The 25,284-nt window shown below is 42.5% G+C and overlaps 1 protein-coding gene across 2 annotated transcripts in view; it reads left to right on the top strand.

Annotated features, from left to right (window-relative positions):
- The window catches only part of CDK14 (cyclin dependent kinase 14), a 241,054-nt gene that overhangs the window by 6,312 nt on the left and 209,458 nt on the right, over nt 1-25,284 (top strand). For both annotated transcript variants that reach the window (XM_082194166.1, XM_082194167.1), the window contains exon 2: nt 3,986-4,017. In XM_082194166.1, the coding sequence (XP_082050292.1) occupies nt 3,986-4,017 (32 nt within the window). The remainder of the gene's footprint in view (nt 1-3,985; nt 4,018-25,284) is intronic.

Genomic DNA, 25,284 nt, shown 5'->3' with positions numbered 1-25,284 from the left:
AAAAGTAGGCTGTAACTCTTAAGTTGTGACCACTGCATTGTGTTTAGGAGTGAGGTCCATTCATTAATTATAAGAAGTTGAGAAGAGTGCAGGCCTTGTAGGCCAGTGCTGTATCCAGTTTCCCACATTGGCCCAGCCAGAGATCCCCAAGAAGCCACAGGCAAGACCTAAAGGCAATAGCCCTCTCAGGCTGTAGCTAGTATTTATTGCCTTTAATCCTGGAAATGCCATTTATCTGTCATGGCTAATAGCCATAGATAGGCCTGTTCTGCCTTTCTAAAGCCAGTGACCGATGGCTATTGCCCTATCTTGTTCCAGTGACTTCCGTAAACGAATTGTGAATTGCGCCTGTCTGTCACCGGAATATTATTCCTGATTCAGTTTCGTTGGTGGCTAGCCTACAGTTCTAATATTCCTGGATAATGAAAGAAAAAAAAATATTTAAAAAAGCAACACTATTCCCTCCCTCCCTAGTTATCTTTTTTTCTCAAGTAGAGATAGGCAGCCTGTGGCTTTTGAGGCATAAGTGGCCTTGGGGGTAATTTCTTGCATTCCTTTGCTTAGTTTGCAAAGGTGGAAAATGCATTGTTAGTAGGGAGGATATAAAAATGGGATTAGGAATGGGAGACAAAGGCAGAAAAATGCAGAGAGAACAAAACTCACTTTTGTCTCTGGTTCTTACCCTCTACTAGTACGATCCCTCCATATTCTGAGGAAATGCAGCTCATGAAAGGTTGCCCCAGGCACACTATAGACACCAAGGCTGCAATCCTAATTCCTGGGAGTAAGTGCCCTCAAGTGCCATTGGACTTCTGCGTAGATCTGGTTAGGATCTCACTGTAAAGGCACCCAACCACATCACTGGTTGTTTTCAGAAGCGACTCTTCTGAAAGCTTGAACATCACTTTCTTGGGCTCCTAACAAAACCTATGGAAGCTGTTTTAAGAGCATTCTGAGTAACTGCCCTACGTAAATTCCAAATATTTCAGAGACCAAATGGAATTAATTGCAGACTTCACGTTCTGCTTGCACTGGGAAATTTAAGCATTTTAGGATTTGATCCAACTTTTGTGCCAGTTTGTGTCACAATCTACTTAAATACAAGCCTGTCTTCAAGGAATTCGGAGCAGCTTGTGCATAGTTCTCAGGTACATAGTTTCCACCCAGCAATTTACAAGGCTAAACCTGCTTGGTTTCGTTAGCAGAATTGCATCACATGTTATTGGACTGGAATACTTTGCTAAGTTTGCAAGGAGGTCACATTTTAAGGATGATGATATTTGGCATGGTCTTGCCTGGTGTTTGAGGGCTGATGTTCAAAATCACCCAGTGATTAAAAATGCCACTTCGCCGGGTGGGTAGTGAACACATGGTAGGTAGTGTGATTGCCCCTTCTGCATGGTTGTGCTAGGATGGAGATGTGCGGTCGTGCTTAGTAGCATTAATGCAGAAGGATAGACAGCTGCTAGAGACAGACAACAGAAGATCTGTTATCTCCTTATGAACTTGGTAATATTTTTTAGATCTTCTTCAGAGGCCCTGGTCTGGCTTCTGTCTCCTTCAAAGTTTAGCTGGGTGGCAATCGGGTGCAGGGCCTCTTCTGTGGTAGCTCTTGTCTCTCCAGAGGTGTCTGCCAGAGGGCTTGCTCCTCTGCATTTTAGGAGCTGGTTGAAGCCCATCTAACTGCAGTGCTATTGCTGCTGTTTTTTAATGCAGCTTTTTGGTTTATGTTTGTTTACTTCTCTTAAGACTGCGAGTTGTTCTGGGTTCATATGTGGAGAGGCAGCATGTAAATGTTTTGAATAAATGCACCCTAAAGGCTTAAGTGTGTACATAAAAATATTTGTGTTTAAGGAACTCTTTATCTTTTGTTATGTGTGTTAAAGATCATGTATTTTGGTAGGAAGCTGGGGTGAGAGGTGAGCCAAGAGTGCAGGAGTTAGTTTAAAACTCAAGAATTTGGCTAGAAGTTTAATCAGCAAGGTGGTAACAGCTATCTTGTAAAAGCTGAGCATTTTTCTTTTGTATGCTAGTAACTTTGTTTGCTACCATCTAATTCAGCTGCTGCAAGTTAGATGCTGAGCTACAGCTGTTCTCAATTTCTCTCCTGTTTCACTCCCGTTGTCTTGGGTGTTTAAACATAAGGTGATTTTCTCACTCCTTGGTGATAAGAGTCTCTAAGCTGCCTTTCTGTGGAAAAAGCTATAACGTATAGCTTGAACTGCAGTAAAAAGATGCATTTTGATGATTTTATTGCTAAACTGTGAGCAGAATTGTCCATTTGGTCTAATGTTTTAGCTACCTAGCTGCAAGTACTAGTTATCATACTACTTCTACTAAAATTTGTCAATGTTAAGTTTGTAGATAGTCACAGATGCCTTTTTAGCTATACTTTTGACTTTTTTTTTAACCAGAAATTTTAAAGTTAGGGTGGGCCATCCTTTACCTGCCGGGGTGGAAGGAGCAAAGCAAAGCAATGTGCTCATGCATGCATGACTCCACATACCCCCCCCCCGTTGCACCTCATACCTGGGACCTGGAAATGAATCCTCCATATGTAGTCATCTTCTGTGGAATGTTCCTTCAGCCACAACATAATCTAGGGATCTTCATCTGACAGCAGATGCATCTGGTGGCTTTCCATTTACAGGGCACTACCACAGAAAAGGCCCTGCCTCTGGTCGCCTGAAGTCCAACATTCTATAATGCCTCAAAGTCCTTGTCCCTGATATAAGTTAATGGGAATACTCATATAGATCAGGCATGGCCAAACTTGGCCCTCCAGCTGTTTTGGGACTACAATTCCCATCATCCCTGACCACTGGTCCTGTTAGCTAGGGATGATGGGAGTTGTAGTTCCCAAACAGCTGGAGGGCCAAGTTTGGCCATGCCTGAAGATGAAGGCAGGCTTTCACCTATCCATTAGGCAGCCACCCATTCTTCTTCCCTGTTACTAATTTTGAACCATTTATGAGTGGGCCATAAATATGGGTGTAATTTAGACTTCACCATCTTGGTGTCCTCCATATGTTTTGGGCTTCAGCTCTCATCAGCCCTAGGCCATCTCCTCTGCATTTTAGTTGCCCAACTCCATGTGGATAGAAAGAGATGGAGATAAGTTACGGGGAAGTGTGGCAATACATTAAGCAAGGTATGTTATATAAGTAAACAATGGATGGCAAGGCGTTCACAATAGGCTTATTGAACAATCAACTTCTAGCATTTCACTTGCAAGCTCCCATAGGTGTGCTTGAATGAAAGCAGAAACATGCAGATTCAAGTCCTACTAAGCTAGAGGAGACAACAATGTTGTATTATAACTTATTAAAGGATTTTTTTTTCATGCTTGCTATGCAGTTCTACTAACCTATGAACATTTTAATTTTTTGAGTAAAGGAGCCAGTGTGGTGTAGTGGTTAAAAGCGGTAGTCTCGTAATCTGGGAAACCGGGTTCGTGTCTCCGCTCCTCCACATGCAGCTGCTGGGTGACCTTGGGCTAGTCACACTTCTTTGAAGTCTCTCAGCCCCACTCACCTCACAGAGTGTTTGTTGTGGGGGAGGAAGGGAAAGGAGAATGTTAGCCGCTTTGAGACTCCTTAAAGGGAGTGAAAGGCGGGATATCAAATCCAAACCCCTCTTCTTCTTATGCAAGTAAATATTCAATAAATACAACAGGGGCAGGTAGCCCTTTCTTGTCAAGGGCTCCGTTCCTTTAGAGGTGATCTGTTGTGAGGTGCAAACAGGCAGTGGCAGGGGCTGGAGACAAAAGTGGGCAGAACCTTCTCTTTCTTTCTGTCCTTCTTTCTTCTATTTCCTATTATGCCTTGCTCCCTATATGAAACAGGGCCTGTAGATCAGAGGTTGCCTACTTGTGAAATGCAGATAAATATTTCCTCTAATTTTGCCCCGTCCCTGGCGCTTTGCTACTGATTGAAATACAGTGCAGATAACCAGTTTTCTTTTTTCCCCTTTCCTTTTTTTGCAGCCTTGAAGAAAGATGACAACGGCTTTGATGAGGTAGGTGAAATATTTCAGGCTGTTTTATTTTACTACTAAAAGTTGCAGCCGTTTACTTCACTATCTTTCATTTCCCTTCTCTTCAGATGTAGTTTTTGACAAAAGACACTGAGATGAGTACTGAATTCCAAACAGGATGGAGCTTATGTTTATATATTTTGCCTTCAAATGAGAAAAGCCTAGTCCACGCTTTGCCAAACTGTGTGGCCTCCAGGCGTGTTGGATTGCTGCTCACATCAACTGCAGCCAGCTGATGAGAGCTTCAGTCCAAAGTACCTAGGGCTTACCTGTTTGGCCAAGGTTAGCCTAGTGGTTCTTGTTGAAAACTAACATGAGAGAGATGCATATATATATCTCCATCTCCAATTTCTCCATGTTTATTTATTTACAACATTTTCATGCTACCTATCAACGAAGTCCTCGGGTGGTTTACAGAAGTTATGAATTGGTAAAATACAGAACCGCAATCAAATAACATCAGGACAAATGTAATTTATATTCCAAACCTTGCTGTTCCGCTGCTAAACTTCCCGAGGAGAGATCTTTCGGAGTTTACCTCACTTGCCAGTACAAGTTTGGATCACCAAAAGATAGTTGCATATGAGTAGAGTGTCCCAAGTATTTCCTTTCGATTATGCATTTGTTTGGATCATCTGTTCATATGCCTGGTCTTGTATCCTCCTTTTATGAAAACGAGCAGGGATTCTTAATTTACAAATCTATATGTTTTGCTGTGAGTTCCATTTTTGTTACATTTATATCTTGCCTTTCCTCTGAGGAGCTGAAGGCAACGCAAATGGTTCCTCCCCCTCCATTTTTTACTCACAACAACCCTGTGAGGCAGAGAGGAGAAAGAGAGAGAGAGAGAGAGAGACTGGCACAAGACCAACCTGTGACCTTTGTAGCCTGGTAGGAATTTGAACCCACATCTTTCCAGCTACAGTGGTACCTCAGGTTAAGTACTTAATTTGTTCCGGAGGTCTGTACTTAACCTGAAACTGTTCTTAACCTGAAGCACCACTTTAGCTAATGGGACCTCCTGCTGCTGCCGCGCCGCTGGAGCCTGATTTCTGTTCTTATCCTGAAGCAAAGTTCTTAACCTGAAGCACTATTTCTGGGTTAGCGGAGTGTGTAACCTGGAGTGTATGTAACCTGAAGCGTATGTAACCCAAGGTACCACTGTATAGCCAAACTCTCTAACCCCACTAAAGAGAGAGAATACTATTCATGGGGAAAGACTTACGTTGTGAACCGCCCTGAGATCTACGGGTTTGGAGCAGTATACCAATTTAATAATTTCTTTATTTTTAAAATGCCAACACATGCCTCTGGTGCTTAAAAGCTTACACGGCTGCCCATATATGACCTGGCGAGGCTCAGTATTCATTTACAAGGCCCTTAATAACATACGTCCAGGATATATTGAGGACCAAATGATCCCTTATATCACTGCCCAGTCACTGAGTTCCTTGGGGCAATCTTGGATGCATAAATCGTAACAACTAGAAGCCATGCATAAAATGCTGTGAGCCCAAGACTGTGCGACTCCCTCTCAACTGAGATCAGACAGGTGCAGTTCTTGCTGAACTTGAGGTGCCATGACACAGGCTTTTATAAAAATATTATTCTAGCAGGCATAGTAAGGTTGCATTCATGTGTGTGTGTGTGTGTGTGTGTGTGTTTTATGATTATTTTACTGTTTTATACTGTATGGTTTGTTTTATGTACACTGCTTAGAAATGCTAACTATTAAGTGGTATATGAATGCCCTCATTACTTAATGAAGTAAAAAACCAGAAGTCCAGTCCAAAATGAGCAGATGAAACTTGTGCTGTTTGGCAAGGAGAACTTTCAGTTGACTGGTACTGTTGGTTTGGAGAATGCCTCCATTTATCAGTTGATATTTCTTCTCCAGAAGAAACTGCACAGCAAGGCTCAAGACTGCTGTTGGTGAATCTGATAACTTGACCTCCTCAAAAATCTGGTCCTACAGGGCGTTGAACCCTTTCACTTTTCCTAATGTTGTTCCTGATGAAATGGTTGGTGGCCAGTGGATAATGGGTCCCAAGACTAGGTTTGCAGAACTGTAAGAATCGTTTTAGGCAAGGCAATCTTGACTCTGCCTGATTTAGGACTTTAAAATTTGAGCATCTGAGCTTTGAGAGTGATGGAAAGTGAAAGTATGTGGGCATGGGTGATGTGAATGTGAAATACAAAGAAATGGAGTATGGTACTCTGGAAATGAAACGTACTCAAAGATTAGGAAGTAATTGAGTCTCTTGCTCACTGAGCTTGTGGGTCTGGACATGTAGCTGCTTCCCAGAAAGCACCAGAAATGGTATCTGAGCACAAGCACTATAATTGTTATGTTAAAAGCCTAGCTCATAAATCCTACAAATAAGCTTGTATCATACTGTTCTTTTTTTATTGTATTAAAACACTTTCTCTCTCTCTCTCTCTCTCCGCTGTTTTCTTTGTTTCCCCTCTTTCGAGGAGACTAGATAATTTCAAACAAAACTGACAGGATGTTAGAATTACTTAAAATTTCACAATACAGGAAGAAAATATTAAAACACTTCATCAACTTCTTGTCTCAGACGGAATCTTATATTTTGAAATAAACAAAAGGTTTCAGAATCTTTTTGTGATTTTTTAATTTTATTTTTAAGAATGCACTTGATACACTTAGTAGATTCTTTCTTAGGCACGCGTTGCCAGAGTCTGTAATGCTAACTGTGTAAATAAGAGCTTCTAAAAGCTCTGTTGCTCCTACAAGTGAAGTGGAAGATAATGAGAGGAAGGAAGCGCTTTAGGTGATATTTAACCTCTGTCCTCTCTCACGAAAGCCTCTTAATTTGTTCATGATTGTATAAGGGCAGGGGTGTGGAACCTTGGACTGCAACACCAATTCAGTCTCCCATAGTTCTCTGTTTGGCCCCTGGCATTCTCCCCAGGTCACCCCTGTCACTCACCCTCCTCTGCATCCTCCTCCATGTTCTTTTGCATGTCTGGAACATGTTCTTGGACTGTGATTGGGTCTTTCTACTTGCCTGGATGTGGATATATGCGCAGGGGCAGGGATGTAGACATCTCTGGCCTCTGCATGGTTGGAATACAGCCTATTGCCCAAGGGTAAGTTGCCCACTATGGGACGCGGGTGGCGCTGTGGGTTAAACCACAGAGCCTAGGACTTGTCAATCAAAAGGTTGGCGGTTTGAATCCCCGCAACGGGGTGAGCTCCCGTTGTTCGGTCCCAGCTCCTGCCAAACTAGCAGTTTGAAAGCATGTCAAAGTGCAAGTAGATAAATAGGTACCGCTCCATCGGGAAGGTAAACGGCATTTCCGTGTGCTACTCTGGTTCACCAGAAGCGGCTTAGTCATGCTGGCCACATGACCCGGAAGCTGTATGTGGACAAACGCCGGCTCCCTTGGCCAATAAAGCGAGATGAGTGCCACAACCCCAGAGTCGGTCACGACTGGACCTAATGGTCAGGGGTCCTTTTACCTTTTTAAGTTGCCCAATCATTTCTGCACCTGGACCCACTTACCCCTGGCATACTTCCCCTGACAGGTTGCCTACGAGGGAATGCAGCCCTTGGATTGAAAAAGGGTTTCCCATCTCTGACATCTGTTATTCATTTAATGATAGTAGTAATTCGCTCCCCCAAAGTGCTTTTGCGTGTTCAAAGGGCTTCACATGGATTATTTCAGCAATCCTAATAAAGTGTGAGGTGGGGGTTGGCCTTGGGCCCATTTTGTGGAATTTTGAGGAAGACCGAGGCTGAAAGAAACAGTCACTTGGTTAAGGTCACCTAGTTAGTTCATTGTTAAGGTGAGATTTGAACTGGCTCTTGCTGCTCCATTCACCTCTTGCGCCATCATGGTATTCTGCCAGTGCGTTGGCGTCTGTTTTTGTATTTCAATGGTGTGGGTTCAGGGCATACGGGTTATGTAAGATTGGCAGCCTTGTGCCCTGTGGAAGCTGTGTAGGGTTGCTGGATCGTGCGGCAGATGATTTCAATCTGCATAGCTGTGGGTTGTCTGAGAAACTGCTTAAGGTAAGTGCCAACTCTTGATAGATTATTTGGCTAAAATGGAGTGGACTGTGTGTAGAGCATAATTACTTCTCTGCTTTCTTGACATCTTCCTTTCTTGCTAATGGGTTGTATTGGAGTGGAATCTCAAACAGCTGCTTTGAATGGGGCATGCATTACAGGCTAAGGGAGGGCAAATTATGTCCCTGTCTTCCCTGCCGCCCATCAACAATAAAGCAGGCAAGGCACTAAATTAAAAGTTTTTATCTGCCAGGAGATTCTGGGAACTGTCTTTTACTTATTGTGTTCCATCTCAGGTTTATTTTGCTTTGTTTTCAAAGTGGGGTCAGGAGAACCAGTTGCAGAGACTGGCTGACCTTTGTGATGGGGGGCGGCAGCGAAATAGCTGATCTCTTAACCTCTTCAGTGGAAGGCAAGATGGGCAGCAATGAACTTTTTTGCTGTTTCTTTGCTTTATATAGTAATCTATTGATTTTTACACACAAACAATGCTTCATCGGTGAAAAGGAGGTCGTTCTTCTGCCCCTGTGCTCCAGGATGCCGATGTAGAGATTGAGTGTGGGGGGAGGGAATCAGTGAAGTGCAAAGGGATCTGATATGAATGGGAAGCACAGATTTTAGTGCAGTGTGTAGGAAATATAAAAAAGAATGATAAATGGGCCTGCGGGGGGTGGGGGACAGTGTTAAAAACACAGAGGATAGTTCTGAGCAATTCAGCAGTCTAGGTTCTCTGGAAGTGATATGTTTGGAGTGTATAGAATTTGTCTTCCATGCATGCAAGTTTGCTATCTTGAGGGCAGGAGTGGAGTTAGTACACATCGTCTGCAGGAAGTAGTAAGTGCATAGCTTACAGGTTCCTGCAGGGCTTTAAAATTATTATTAAGGATTTCTGAACAGGTAACCGGCTTCTAATGGTAACAGATTATATCACACTTCCTGGAAATAATGTATTGACAGGATGTGTTGGGAGGTGATGTGCAGTTTGAAGTAGTTGGTAGAAAGACAAGTTCATAGAAGTAACTTACCGTATTTTTTGCTCTATAACACGCACCCGACCATAACACGCACATAGTTTTTAGAGGAGGAAAATCCGTAGGCATGCCACCCATAGGCATTCCCTCCACAACACGCACAGACATTTCCCCTTACTTTCTAGGAGGAAAAAAGTGAGTGTTATGGTGCAAAAAATACGGTATTTTACAGTCAGTTAAATGACTTGGAAGTTACTGTAATGACTTCTCACCTGATTCTGAGAGGCTAGGTAGTATAGAAGCTTGAAAAATAAATGTCCACTTGTGCCATGAAAATACCTGTTTACTTTAATGGATGCTCCGTTTATGAATAGTTTTTAAACAACCAACCAATGGGTGGGGTTTCTATAGACACAGATAAATCAGACCCCACATACTGGGAATGGTATACAGTTGTACCTTGGTTGACAAATGCCTTGCGACTCAAACGTCTTGGCTCCCGAACGCCACAAACCCAGAAGTGAGTGTTCCGATTTGCGAATGTTCTTTGGAACCGAACGTCTGATGTGGCTTCCGGTTGAGTGCAGGAGCTTCCTGCAGCCAGTCAGAAGCTGTGCTATGGTTTTCGAACATTTTGGAGGTCAAATGGACTTCCGGAACAGATTCTGTTCGTCAACCAAGGTATGACTGTATAGTGGTTGACTTTTGTGCTTTCACTATGGCCACACCCTCCACTGGAATGCAGGCCCCTCCAGAAGGTTTCCCAAGAGTAAATGTGCTTCTCAGGCTGAAAAGCATTAGCTATTCTGATTTACTTGGATTTACAAATTCTGCTCTCTGGTGTGGTTTGCTGTTCAGCTTAGAACTGTCTTACTAGGCTTCACTATCTCTGATTGTTTCACTATCGCAACTACCTCTGTGGGCAGAAGTAATTGCTGTTGTTCATGTTTTACAGGGTTGGAACGGAGACTGAGAGAGTGATTGCCCAAGACTGCTGAAAGGGATGTGGTGTAGCATTTGAATTTCTGAGCTCAGAAATGTGTGTCTGGCTCTCTTGATGTTGTTATATACTTACTGATCTTCAGTGTATGCCTTGACTGTTCACGTTCGCTGATAAATAATATATTCAGTTACGGCAAACAAAGGTAGGAGGTGGTAGAATACTGCAGTAAATTTAGCAGCTGTGATAGCACTGTTTGCTCTGCAGTTAACAGGTTTTTGCATGACTTGCTGGAATCCAGATTGCATTACAGTATTTGCATTGTCCTGGGATTGGATTCCAGTAGCTGCAGCATTCCATGGTATGGCAGCTAGGTTCTTGGTGGCTGATGTCTGAAGTGCTTAGCATACATATTTGGAAGCAAATCCCACTGGAACGTTTGACAGAACCAGGTTCAAACTGTGCTCTAAAATGCAATCTCATTCAAACCTACTATTGAGTAAATGTTGGACTAAAACTACATTTAAATCAACCAGCCTTTCTTCATAATAGTGTAAGGATTGTCTTGAAATCTTGCTGTATACTCTTAGTCAGAAGAAATATAATTCTTTTCTAATGAAGATTGAACATTCTTCAGACAGAGTTGCCAGAGTTGAAGACTGGGAGATAAACTGGGATCCTCCTGCCTTACCTTTGGAACGTCTTCCCACAGAGAGCACAGTCTTTGCTAACCTGATGCCCTCTAGATGTTTTGGATTACAACTCCCATCAGTTGTGCTGGTTGGGGCTGATGGAAGTTGTAGGCCAAAATATCTGGGCGATGGGAAGACAGAAATAGCAGATATAAAGCCATTGTCTTGGAAGCAACGTCTTATCAATAGCTGCTAGTCATGATGGCTCTAAAACATCTGGCTTTCAGAGGCAGTCTTGTATACGCCTCAGCACTTGTTGTGTTGCTTAGAAACTATGGGAGAGGGCCATAGTCATCATGTCCTGCTGTACTGGGATCTTTCCAACAGGGCAGTTAGTGGTGGGTTGTCCTGTAGAGTGAAAGAGATCTTTGCCTGAGCCGCCTTCTCTCCTCTTATGGTACTGTTGAAACAGTGAAGGGCCACTAAAGCCTGTTGACTCTGTCTCAACATGTTTTGTCATTCTCCTGGAATACAGGCAGACAGAGAAGAGGCATCCATGTTTTCCTGGTCTGAGCATATGGTCAGATAAAGACTGTTCTATTTCTCCTTCCCCAACCTGGTGTGGTACTTTCCAGGAGCAGATAACAGAATGGATGTATTTTCTCCAAAATACTAGGTGCGGTGAAACCTGACTCCCAATTGTTCCCAAGCAGAAGTTTTATCAAAATAACGTGGATCTGTTTAGGCAAAACATCACAAGGTTTTCTTCTGTCTTGTGTAAAGCAAAGGCAAGAACAGAATGAAATGTCAATAGAAGCCAACTCCATCATGGGAAAACGCACAGCAGATGTTGAAATAGTTTCTAAAATGTTGTAAAGTTAACAATATAGTGGAAAATCCTAAGGACTGTGGAAATGCTAGCAAGAAATAAGCTGCTTTCCTATTGGGATGAAGCATGGTTGACCTTTTCCTTATTTGATCAGCTGGGTTGTGTGCATATTTCTGCATGGGAAGCTAAAATGGTATCAGAGTTGCAGATGTGTCTCTGTCCCTGCCCAGTGATTTAGTGACCTCTAATAGATTCACTTGAGAAAACTCTTGGGAGTCTTCAATAGGGACCTTTTATATGCTTTTTGAAAATTGAATTTAGTCACATTTCTTCCTGTTGACTGTGCAGTCAGGGATGCATACCAAAGGGACCACAACTTTGCATAGGATCACTTTTCCCTGCAGTTTTTCTTAAGTCCCAGGACAGGGCTTCCCAAACTCTGGTCTGTCTGCCACCTCTGGTCGGCAAGGCTTCCCAAACTCTGGTCTGTCTGCCACCTCTGGTCGGCAAAGCTTCATTCAGATGGTCTGCGGTGCCTGGAGAGAACCAGCGGGAGCCATGCATCAAATAGTCATATTTGTAATTGTATTTTTATTGCTTCTTTTTGTTTCTTATATTGTGTTTTAAGATGGTGTTCTGTGCAATTCAGATTGCAATAACAATAAAACACAATATAATAAATAAAGGAAGCGATAAAAATACAATTAAAAATGACAGTATCTTGCACAGCATAAGCTAACTCTTCTTTCTGAAGAGGTGAGACTTGTATAAAACAAGTTGTGGGGGGAAAAATATTTTCAGCAGAACTCAATTGGCAGTCACTTTTTTTCAGTGAGGTCACTTGCCTCATGAAGAACAGCTTGGTTCTTGTGTGGTTTCCTGGCATCAACTGTAGGCAGGCAGCAGAGGCCTGTAGAAGCCTGCATCTGGTTGGAGGCTTGGAACTTCTTGATCTAACCACTAGGGCAAAATCCTTTAGTGAAAACAGATGTGGATTGATATATTTTATTTTTTAATGGCTGAGTTCACACATGTTAAACCCTAGTTAATGTTTAGCTATGGTTTAATGCAACTAACATCTTGCAGTGCAGACTAACAGTACGTATGCTAGTGTGCACTGTTTAATAGTCCCTGTTTTGCTTCTCCACTCCAGACTTTGCCAGGAGCAACACAGCCTTGGCTTGTCGTGTCATCTGTACCCAAGCTCATGCTTCCAAACAAACCATGAACAGTAGCCAGTATTTGTTCTTGGCTTGCTTCTAATGATTTGTTTTAGGGAACGACATTACAATCATGTGTACTAGCATGCTGCTCCTTTGCATTAAACTATAGTTAAACCATTTGCATTAAACCATCGTTTAACATTAAAGCATGCATTAAAGCGACATTCAAACACATGCACTGGATGCATTTAATATGGCGGTTTGGTACTCTGTATGTGGGTGCATAAAAAGCAAAGACAGCTGTGTTGGCCCTTAGGAAATGACCAACCAAAATATAATAAAACAGTTAGCAAGGTTTTGAGTTCCTCAGAACTGTTCTTCAGGCTAAACATTACGCAAAGCAGTGGGTGGTGAGGGCAAAAAACAAAAGAAGCACAACACCATTGTGGTTGTATGTTGCAGCCATGAGGTCTGTGTTAACACTCTATCTCAAGATGGAAATTGCAGATGGATGCAGTTTGCCTAGAAAACAGTTGGCACAAGAAACTGCTGTCAAAGCTGGGTCTATCTCAATATTTAATTCTAAAGATCCTTGTATTTTGACCTCCACCACCCAATTCCAGAATCAAGCTTTGTACAGTCTGGCTGCCTTAACATTCATTTGGAAAGAATAAATGGCAAAAGCTACAAAACGAGCTTTCTTAGGTCAGTCCAGCTCTTCTCCGTGCTCTCCCCCCACCACCTGGCAAATACTCCTTAGGGTCTTTGGGAGGCTGTGTTGCAGTAAGACCTCTGATATTTGCCGATACCATATTTGCTTTCTTATTAAAGCAAATTCCACTGGCTTCAGCCTCATCGCAAATCCTCACAGCTCAAAGTATTAATCAGGATATGATAGCTGAAGGTAGCCAAATATTTTTGGACAGGCTGTGATCTCTTTCTGGCTAGATCATGCACTTTGTTCAAACTGTATCATACTAAATTGTCTCAGCAGCATAGCTGCTAAAACCAGAACAAAACGGATAACAATTGCCATGTGTGGGAAATTATTAAGGCTCCTTCCTCAGTTATTCCTGAATACCGGTGAAAATTCATTATGGTCTATAATAGGGATGTATCTGGTAGTTAAATCTCAGACTGACCATCTTGGTAAAACCAATTGTAAACTTTTATTTTTTTGTGGTGGTAGTTTTCCCTGAGGCAAACTGATTATTTGTATTAGGAGCTTCACAACGGGCAAACAGTTGTACCTTAGAAGTCGAACGGAATCTGTTCCGGAAGTCCGTTCGACTTCCAAAACATTCAGAAACCAAAGTGTGGCTTCTGATTGGCTGCAGGAAGCCAATCGGAAGCTGCGGAAGCCCTGTTGGACATTCAGCTTCCAAAAATAGTTCGCAAACCGGAACACTCACTTCCGGGTTTGTGGCATTTGGGAGCCAAAACCATCCGATAACTAAGCTGTTCGAAAACTAAGGTATGACTGTATTGCAATCTGGTAACTATTGGAAATTATTAGGGTGCAGCAAAAGTTTCTTCAGAAGTAGTATCATGGCTACTTCTTTTGAGGCAGTTGGAACCACCACTCCTCTTCATGTAATGCACACAAAACCTCCTGTACTCCTTTGGCAGAGTCTAATTAAGGTGTGTGTTAAACAAATGGAGGCTGCACATCACAAAATCCTTTCTCAATTCCTCAGGCTGTAATACCTGGAATACATAGGAATACCATGACCAAGTTGTGGCATCCAAGTTAAGCATTTGCCATCATATTTCACAATGATTTATCTTTATATACATATATTGCTAGCTGTTTCTTTCCTTATAGATATCACTTTAGGAACTGAGACCACTACTGGGGGGGGGGGGAGTTGTTCTTCAGTTAGCATACCACCATTCCTTCCACCCCAAAATCCGCATAGTTCAGTTAGTTTCCTTTATGTGCTGCTATGGCTTGGTTCAATAAGGAGCACCCCAGGGAAGTTGGTGGTAATCATACAAAGTGTATGACCTTCCTCGAAGCTCTAGAAATACCAAATGTTCCCTTCCTTTGAAATTAAAAATCTGCCTTGTTGGCTGTGTTGTTTCCTTTGTGTTAATCTTAACGGCTTGTGTGCAGTTTTCATGCTAGCTCATGCAAAAAAGGAAAAGTTTCTATTGCCAAACATTGGAGCTGGTGAAATTAGATTTCTGGGGCTCCAGATTTCAGTAATCCCCTTATGGTGGGATGGAAAGAGGCAGTGCTTGCTTATGCTTAGAGAAGGAAATAAACACGGATGCTTTTTCATAAAAGCTATTTAATCAAATCTGCCTTTGTGCTATGAGTTCATTAAAATGTTTTGGTGCATCTTCAGATAGGAAAACTTCAAAGGCAAAATCCAATTTCTACTGCTTTACCTTTTCAGAATAATAATAATAATAATAATAATAATAATAATAATAATAATAAATGCTGCCAGCAGTTTCAATTATGTTTAACCTCTTGCTAGCAACACCAGGGCTGATTGTAGCGGATGCATTTGCAAACAAAAGAAACCTCCTGCGCAGTTGTGACCTTGTTTGGAAATGGATGACCATGTAAAAGTGGAGCAATGTTTTAAAAACAGTTGCAATTAGCAGTTCTTAATGCGATGCTCCCTGACCTGGATTACAAATGGACTTAAAACTTTGCTGAAAATCATTATCCTAAACAAGACAGGTATAGTCTACAACTTGCGTGATTCCTCCCATGGCCCCCCTTTCTTCATTCTAATGGACATGTTGCAAGGCTTCATTTTGCTTTGAGCTGTAGCCGCCTCATATGTACATTATAATGTCCTTAATATGATTGTTGCACTATTGTTGCACTATTACCTAGCTGAGCTCTCATTTTCTTCCTTTAATGAGCTTGGAATATCTCTCTGCAGTAATCTAAATTTTACACAATTGTTGTAAACGTAAGTAGCAAAAGCTTTGCTGTATGGATTCTGGACTGTCAAAATCATAATTTGAACAGTTGAAATATTGGGGGGGGGGGAGGAATAAAAGTTCCATAGTCTTAATTTTAATGCAAATTGACAGAACATTGCAGGGTCCCCTGGAGTGTTCATTTTTGCCTATACATTTTATAATAGCATGAGGACATCTAGGCTGTCCAGTTGGGAGGCACGGTATGCGTTAACCAGTTTTTCTGCAGAGGAAAATGTATAATCTGAAATGCTACCTATACCTCCCCCCACAACTTTGGTATTTGGGGTGCTGCCATGTATTTTCCTCAAGGGAAATGCAAAACTCTTGCCCTTGACTTTGCATTGAGGTTCACCTTGGTCTCTCAAGTCAGGTTGATAAAATTATCTGTGCTTGATCCTTTCAGATTCACAATTTAATCTGATTTCTGAAGTTAATGTAATCAGGTGGCATATAAAGTAGTGCTTTCGAAAGCTTGCTGGGTCTGGTAGCAGTTAATTCCAGGAGGTAATATTTTAATGTGGTTCTAAATTCACAGCTGCTTTCTTGAGCTTTTATTTTAAACTTTGTTTTTAAGTAAAAAATGCAGCTTGCAATGTTGGATGTTGAGGAAAGCCCTGTTAATTGTGAACTGCTTTCTGAAAAGAGCTCAAGTTGATAACTGGTGCTAGTCTTTTAACTCACAAACTAGCTACAGAGATGGGCAAAGTTAAGCATTTAATAGTCTAGCTGCTTAGAGTTAAGCATGTACTTACCTATCTCCCACTGAAATAAAAGGGACTTATAACTGCTTGGCTTCATTGATGGTCTGCCACATAAATTTAGTAGTACACTTTTCATTCAGAATTACAAAGCAGTTAACAATAAAATAATCTGTGCTATAAGATATAATATTCACATTACACTATAGGCATAATGCTTACACCTAACTCTACATTGTTTGGGAACAAGTTAAAAAGCACAGGTCCCAATGTTGTTCCTTGGGAGACTCCACTTTTCTACAGTACTTCTCTTGATTTGGAGAACTGTCCATTTATTCTTACTCTTTGCTTCCTGCAACCAATTCCTGTTGCATGAGAATACCTTTCCTCTGATTGCTAAACTTTCTCGGGAGTCTTTGGTGAGGTATTTTTTTGATAGCTTTTTGAAAGTCCAAGTACATTATGTCAACCAGATCAGCTCTAATATGCTTGTCGACACTCTCAAATAATAAGTTTGTGAGACAGTACTTTCCAACAACAACAACAACAACAACAACAACAACAACAACAACAACAACAACAACATATTTATATCCAACCCTCCCCAGCCAAAGCCGGGCTCAGAGCGGCTAACAAACAGTAAAAATAACAGTTTACATAAAATCACAATTAATTGAAATACATTCTAAAATCAATTCATTCTAAAATCAATTCAGAGTCAAATTAATGGCAACCATTGGGCTAGAGTTCTATGAGGATTACAGAAGGAGGGGGGTCAGACTGTACCTTGGCCAAAGGCCTGGTGGAACAGCTCTGTCTTGCAGGCCCTGTGGAAAGATGTCAAGTCCCACAGGGCCCTCTAGTCTCTATGCTTGGTTATTTTATCTTTAACAATACTTTCCACCAGTTTTCTGGGGACAGCTAACTGGCCTGTAATTTCCAGTATCTACCCTGGATCTCTTTTTTTTAAAGAATTGGTGTTACATTGGCTACTTTCCAGGCCTCAGGCCTTTGAAGCTGATCTAGGGGACAAGTTACATATTTTTCTTAGAAGTTGAAACATTTCACATTTGAATTCGTTGAGAACTCTCAGGTGGATACCACACACCCGAATATTTCTTCACATGAGTTTTTATTGTATCATCAATAATGGGATTGCTTCTTCCACCACAACTGAGGCAGCAGGCTATATTAGAGGGCCCAGGACAGGCTGTGTAACGACAGACAACTGGGCGTAGCATCTGCTGGGCGTAGCATCTGGTGGGTACCTGTCTTTGCTAATCACAAGATTGCCTTGCAACTCCTCCTACTCCTGGAAGCAGGAGCCTGAGAATTGGGCGCAGCTGTAGGTAACTATATTCTACTCTCCCCCTTTAATAATTGTTGTGCCAATGGTACATGGCAAAAGATGGCAACCAATCAAGTCCTTAGCGCCATCTTCCTTATTGCCATCTTCCACATAAGTCCAAAGGAAGTTCTTGCAACAACTCTAACCCTTTGCTTTGTGGTTTAAATAATAATAATGGGGGTTAGATCAGGTCAATAGTATTCAAGATGGTTTGATATGCAGATGATATTTCTGTGATATTTACTCAACTGGAACAATGTTTTCCTGAATTGATATCACTTAAGTTGGATATTGGGTGCAAGTAGATAAATAGGTACCGCTTACCAGCGGGAAGGTAAACGGCGTTCCGTGTGCTGCGCTGGCTCACCAGATGCAGCTTTGTCACGCTGGCCACGTGACCCGGAAGTGTCTCCGGACAGCGCTGGCCCCCGGCCAATAGAGTGAGATGGGCGCACAAACCCCAGAGTCTGTCAAGACTGGCCCGTTCGGGCAGGGGTACCTTTACCTTTACCTTTAAGTTGGATATTGTGTTAGACTGAATTACAGCATAGTACATTAGAACGGATCATTTTTTGATATCAACAATGATACTAGGAACCATTTATCTAATATAAATGGAATTGTGTGGCGTTATATACTAGTTTGGGTATCTGGATCCAACAAGATTTAGAATTTCATTGAACATAACCAAATTGTACTGTATAGTTTGATACAGGTTGACATAGCAGGTTGGTCAAATCTTGATTAGGTAGAGTAGCAGCAGTTAAGGTGAAAATACTGTCTAAAATGTTGTTTGTTCATTCATATGCTACTTTCCATTGAAGCTGTATTTAGTAGCCAATTACAGAAGCGAATTTTGAAATATGTCTGGATGAGTAAGCTTCCAAGAGTGGTTGTTATATTATAATGCAGTGAAATTAGCTTTGTATGAGTGGTGCTATCCTGATAAGAGGGCAGAACAAGAATATTAATATGTGGGTTTGTCTTAAACTAATTATTACAGTTTCAAAAAAGCTGCAAAGAATTGAAGATCCTGACATGTTTTATATTACCTTTAATGATTTCGTACAAATATAAACGTTATATTCCTCCATTGGTGTCAGTATTTCTTTATTAGCAAACATAGTTCTTCGTGAGCAATTTGGATGACCTCACAATATGGAAACAAACATTGTCAAATTTGGTTATTGCCAACCAGTGGCGTAGCGTGGGGGGTGCAGGGGGGGCCGGCCGCACCGGGCGCAACATCTGGGGGTTAGGGTTAGGGGGCGCAAATCCACAGGTTACGGGGCGCAAATCCACGGGTTAGGGGGCGCAAATTACTTGCCTTGCCCCGGGTGCTGACAACCCACGCTACGCCACTGTTGCCAACATAAAAGGAAAACTTTAAAAGGAAGGCTTGCCATTGGCAGTTGGGCTCCACATAGGCTGAGTATTAGTTATTCAAATGTGTCACTCTCCTCATCCTGATTTCTTTCATACATTTTGTCCCTAAAGATTATCAGATGGGTATTTTAAAATTTCAATTTACAGAATATTGGTTTCCTTTGGATCCCAGAATTATTTTGTTAGGATATTTAAAAGAAGTAGTAGAAAGTAGATTTATAGTTAAAACCTGCAAATGTTTAAAATATATTTACTCCACAAATCTCAGACAGGCTCAGTTTGGTTTGGAAAACAGCTATATTAGCAATATCAACGTGTTGTTGTTGTTTTTACTAAAGATCACTTCATATTTCAGATGCTGCTATAAGAGGGATATCTTTCTATTAACTTCTAGAACAATAAATTTCAAAGTAACATACAATGATAATTTACAGCACACACTTTATTTTTATATCTGTAATAAATTTATATTGTTCCCATATCATGTTTATTTATTCAGTGTCTAGATATCCAAAAGTTGACTTTCCTTCTGGCCTTTTATGTTACTTTTTATATTCTGTTTGAAATTTTGTACTTCTGTATTTTTAAGCCCTCCTTAAAAAGATACATTATTAAAAACAAGAAGCAAAAACTGGATGTGTCCCAGTCCTGCACGGAGCACTGATCAAATGGGAATTTAACCATGGCCCAAATCCAGTAGCTGGAGGCATTAAGATGAACCGAGCATTAGTTTCCTTTTCTTGTAATGCATAGCTGTATAGTAATAACTGATCACAGGTACACTATAAACGTGTGTGTGTGTATTATAAACATTCTTGTTGAGTATTACCAGTCCAAAAGCTGATATTAGTTTCTGAGCATCCTATTTCAAGCAGACTTCCACTGTTCTTTTTTTAAAAAAAAATAGTACAAACAGGTTGCTGGGCATTCTTAATTGTATAAACTCATGTTTAGATGTTAAAATGTGCTATGCCTCATATAATAATGAAGACGTTCCTTTTATGTAGCCGTTACCACCCCATTTTCCTAAACCTAATAAGATCTCAGTGCAAAGCAGTGCATTTTTTCATCAAAAGATTAGAGCTTATTACTTCCCACTAGCTGGTTTATCCCAGAATTTGTGGTCTCCCATTCTTTGCTGCAAATGAATATTCCATAGGTCTTCCAAATCTTTTAGATGATCCTCACCATTTTAGATAATTGCTGGTCAGTCTTCAATATTCCATTCTTGGGCAAGCATGTGATGGCTTCTGAGCTCCAGGAGTTCCTGAATGAGACAGATTATATGGATCCATTTCAGTCTGGCTTCTGTTCCAGGCATAGGATGGAAACAGCTTTGGTTGCCTTGGTGGATGCTGGGAGCGACATAGGGTGTGTGTGTCCCTCTTGATTCTGCTGGACCTCTCAGCAGCTTTTGATACCATTGTCTATGGAATCCTTCTGGGCCGCCTTGAAAGCTTGGGATTTGGAGGCACTGCTTTAAACTGTCTCTGGTCCTTCTTGGAGGGGCAAACCAAGAAGGTTGTACTGGGGGACTGCTATTTGGTGCCCTGACTGTTGACCTGCAGTATCTGTCAGGGAACTGCCCTTTCCCCCATGCTATTTAATTTACATGAAAGATGTCCAGAATTTAGTGTTTAGTACCACCAGTATGCAGATGACACTCAACTCCACTTTTCATATAAATCTAAGGAAGCTGTTTTGGTGCTAAATCGGTGTCTGGTGCCAGCAATGAACTGGATAAAGGTGAGCAAATAGAAGCTTAATCCAGAGAAGATGGCGCCTCTGTTTGGGGAATGACCAAAGACGCTTCTGCAGATGATCTCAGTGATTAAACTGCAATATAAGGGTTCAGGCGATCACTGAGATATCCGGGCCCCAAGATCTGCAGCATAGCTTGTGTATCCCTTCTGGTTTAGGCAGTATGGACTTAGCATGTTTGGCTGACTTAAAATCAGGCAAGTGGCCTTCCCTATCTCTGTGGTCTGTGGTCCTACCAGACAATCTGCATGTTAATTAAAGCAAAGCTTAGTCCTTACACTATACAGGAACTTCATGTAGTGTTTTGCTTTGTTTTTGTGTGTGTAGGTGTGTGTGGCTGACTTTGAATTTTGATACTAATCAGAATTCATGGTGAACTTCCACACATTAGCCCTTCGCCTATGTCTTTTCTGTCTACCCACTCTCCTTTCCGATTAGTTAATTCAAGCGTTGCTATTGATGAAGAAAAACGACCTGTTTTCTTTTAAGGTTGACACAGTTGGGGTGAATGTCTGTTTCTTCCTTGAAACGAACTAGCTTGGAATCCAATGGCAAACACTGAATATTATTCTTAACAAATCTGGTAGGTGAACATCATTCTGCTCTCTGTGCGTTTTTTTAAATAAAGAGTAGTAAATAGGGATCCATGTATGATGTATTTCATGCAATATTGAAATCGGGAACAAAGCCTTTGCTGATCTTAATAGAGTTAGATTGCACCTTTAGGGTACAACTCCCCCCCCCCCACACCTCCTTTTATATAGAATATAATTAAATGTAGCTCACTCTGCCTGGAAGCTGCCCAAAAGCTCTGAAGAGGAGCTTTAAAAATCTGGTAGATGCATCTGTTGAGTAATCTGTGTATATGAGTGTTGTGCAGATAGATGGTGCTAATGTGTATGAGATTAGAACTGTGTGCTGGAAGTACAATGGAGATCTGTCACCCAGTAGCTCAGTGTATTTTAAAATAAATTATTTATGGGTTTAAATGTTCCTCAGCAATCTTGTGCTTAAAAAGCTTTCCAGCTGTAGCTGCCTCTCTCTCTTTGATTAACAAGTGTATTCTCCCCATAAGCAACCACATTAGTTTGGTGCTAGCAAGGACGGATTATAAAAGCACAGCTCTCTTTTCTTCTTTGTTTCTGCAGTGTTTGTCAAGAGTGTTTGAAAGAGTGATGTAAGTAGGAGCTATACAAATTGCAGAAAGTTTGAAACAGGATATGCTGTTGGCATAAAACAGTGTAATGCTTTGTATTGCTTATTTCCGTTTTTAGCTTGCTTTTTTTTACTCGACTGTCAAAGCAATGATAGATAGGCATGCCTGAGAAAATATTAATAAATCTGAGACAAGGTGTGTTTTATATATACACACATGAGAAACTTGTGGAATACTAGTAATCCTAAATGGACTTGCTTTGCATTGTGCTTAGTCAAAACTGGACACAGTTTACAAATGTGCAAAGGCTTAAGATGCTAGATTGGCAATCCCACGACATGGGTCAGGAATGAAGGAATTGGTGCGTAGTCTAACGATCAGAGGTTTAAGCAGGACTTCTTTCTATCACCTTCAGTAGATGCAATGGTTGAGGTTGTTCCTATAGAAGGGTAACCTGGCCACATACATGTCTGCACTATTCTGATGAGTTGTTTGGAGGTGCTGCCTTTAGGCTGCCCAAAAAAATAGTTCAGAATCTGATATTCTGGTTGTGGACTGGCTTTCTCTTAACTTCTGATTAAAACTTTCAATGTTTGGGGTCAGCACACTTTGGGAAATGCTGTGTTTCTGGGCATTTCGATAGACCCTTTCTTCAGATGCTCACCTAGTCCAGTGTACGATTTGTTGGTCAAACGAACGGGGCTGCCTTGGTGTTGGCACCCTTGTTATGCAATTTCTTCTTTCCAAAGCGGCTTCATTGCAGTTTTGGGAGCTCTGCAAAGTTGGCTCTATTCCAGTGAGTTTTGGCTGCCTAAGTTCTTCAGAATTTAACAAGATTTTCATTGGACGTGTTTGCTTCTGTTACGGATTGTTAACTGTTGTGTGATGTGCTGTTCTGATTTTACTACCTAGTGTATTATTGATCTTGCATTACATGCTACTCCAAGGGCTTGTCTGAGCTGTGCTGGCAGATTGCATAAATAAAACTTAAATAGTGTGAGGCTACACACTGGATACCGTGTGATCTAACCAGACATGTTGACAGCTATAAAATGCTAGGTTAGGTTTTTATTTACAAAATTTGAACTTCTTGCAGAGAGAGAATCTCCCCATTCTCAAGCAATCAATTACCTGGAGTTTTGTGTCTTGTAAAAAAACCCAAACAACAGTGGCACAAGCGAGTCCAGGAGGGAGGGAATAAAAAGTTGTCTAAACCCTTTCCATCGGGTTGTGTTGCAGCTCAGATTGCCCTTCCCAAACTGGCTCCCCCCCCCCAACTAAGAATGAGCAAGTGAACTGCAAAAAAGGCAGAGGGGGGAGGCTTAAGCTGTGTTTTGCCAGCCTTATTTGCATCACGCCCATGCTGATTCTGCCATTGGGGGCAGAAGAATATATGGAACTCAAATGTGCAGCTTCAGCCTATATATAATCATACCCAGGTGTTTTCCTAGTTAGTTGCTTTCTTTTATTATACTGTGCATTATAGTGCCTTAATGCCCAACAGAGCATTCATTTTGGGGTGGGATTTCCCACCAGCACCATCAAATCAGTTAAACAGAATTGTTCAGATTTCATTCCCTGGTCCCATTTGTTTTGGTACTGGCTGAAATAATCTCTTGAATCCACATAGGAGAGAGTAAAATGTTTCTCCTCCAAAGCACACACCCTTGTGGAACTGCAGCATCTGGGCATACTTTCCCTGAGGCTTACTAAAGTGATTGATCCTTCAGTCTTCCCCCTTTAAAGCATTCTGATAGTTCCCATAGTTATCCTTATATTGCTAATAGGAGCGGGTGGTGCTGTGGTCTAAACCAGTGTTTCCCAAACTTTTTTGGGCAACGGCACACCTGTTTACTGAAAAAAAATCTCGCGGCACACCACCATTAAAGCCCCGCCCCGTGACGTCAGCGCGCAGCGTCACGCCGGGAGGGACGCACGAAAGTGAACGTTTTTTCCCTCCCCCTTGCCGGGGAACCTCCAAGCTTTGGGGGTGGGAGGAGGCAGCAGAGCAAGGGACTGAGGGACGGCGGCAACTGAGGCGGCGGCGGCTGTTGTGGTGGTGGCGGGCGGAGGAGGGGGCGGCGGCGGGGCTTGAGGAGCCGTCGCCGGGAGTTGCTGCTGCTGTTGTTGCTGCTGCTGCCCGGACATGCCGGCCTCCTCCTCCTCCGCTGTCTCGCGCTCCTCCCTTTTGCACGCGCTGCCCCGCCGCTCGGCACCACCACCGCCGCCGCCTCTCACCGGCCGACTCGCCCGCCTCCCTCCCACGGCACACCAGCCAATGTCTCACGGCACAGTAGTGTGCCGCGGAACACCGGTTGGGAAACACTGGTCTAAACCACTGAGCTGCTTGGGCTTGCTGATCAGAAGGTCAGCGGTTTGAATCCACGCTACGGGGTGAGCTCCCATTGCTCTATGCCAGCTTCTGCCAGCCTAGCAGTTCAAAAGCATGCCAGTGCAAGCAGATAAATACCGTATTTTTCACTCTATAGGTGCACCTGTTTTTCTGGGGGGGAAGGGGGAAATAAAGAAAAAAAATTATTTCCCCCCCCCCAGCCCCAAAGAGCAAAGAAACCATGACGGTGAGCGGGATGGATCCCGCTCGCTGTCTTGACTTCGTTTTTAGCCTCGGGGCTGGGGGTCTGGGAGCGAAGGCGAGGTTGCACTCAACCTCGCCATTGCTCCCAGAGCTTGCGGGGCTGGGGGTGGGGGAAGCCCAGGCTTCCCCTGACCTCAGCCCCCAGAACGGGTGTGGGAGCGAAGGCGAGGTTGTGCTCAACCTCGCCATCGCTCCCGGAGCCTGCTGCTATCCAAAGCCCAGGGAGCACGGTGCTGTAGCCCGCTGTGCCCCCCGGGCTTAGGGCAGCTGTCCGCAAGCCTCCGGAGCCCACGGGAACTCCCACCGGGCTCAGCAGGCTTGCAGATTGCTTCCTGAAGCCTGGAGAGCGAGAGGGGTTGGTGCGCACTGACCCCTCTCGCTCTGCAGGCTTCAGCGAAAGCCTGCATTCACGCCATAGGACGCACACACTTTCCCCCTTCATTTTTGGAGGCGAAAAAGTGCGTCCTATAGAGTGAAAAATACGGTAGGTACCACTGCGGTGGGAAGCTAAATGGTGTTTCCCTGCACTCTGATTTCTGTCACAGTGTTCCATTGCGCCAGAAGTGGTTTAGTCATGCTGGCTATATGAACTGGAAAGTTGTCTGTGGACAAACGCGGGCTCCCTCGGCCTGAAGCGATGTGAGTGTCGCTACTCCATAGTCTAAACTGTCCAGGAATCCTTTACCTACATTTTTTTTACCTTTAGCTTATAGTGCTATACTTTAAGGTCCCTTCCAGATGACCTGTTTGTTGAATGAGCATTTATCCTGCTTTGTTTGTGGAGAG

The sequence above is a fragment of the Podarcis vaucheri genome, assembly GCF_965113315.1.
Source record: "Podarcis vaucheri genome assembly, chromosome: 12".
In the NCBI taxonomy this organism is placed as follows: Eukaryota; Metazoa; Chordata; class Lepidosauria; order Squamata; family Lacertidae; genus Podarcis; species Podarcis vaucheri.
Note: the sequence above shows the minus strand (reverse complement) of the source record. Positions and strands in the feature narration are given on the sequence as shown.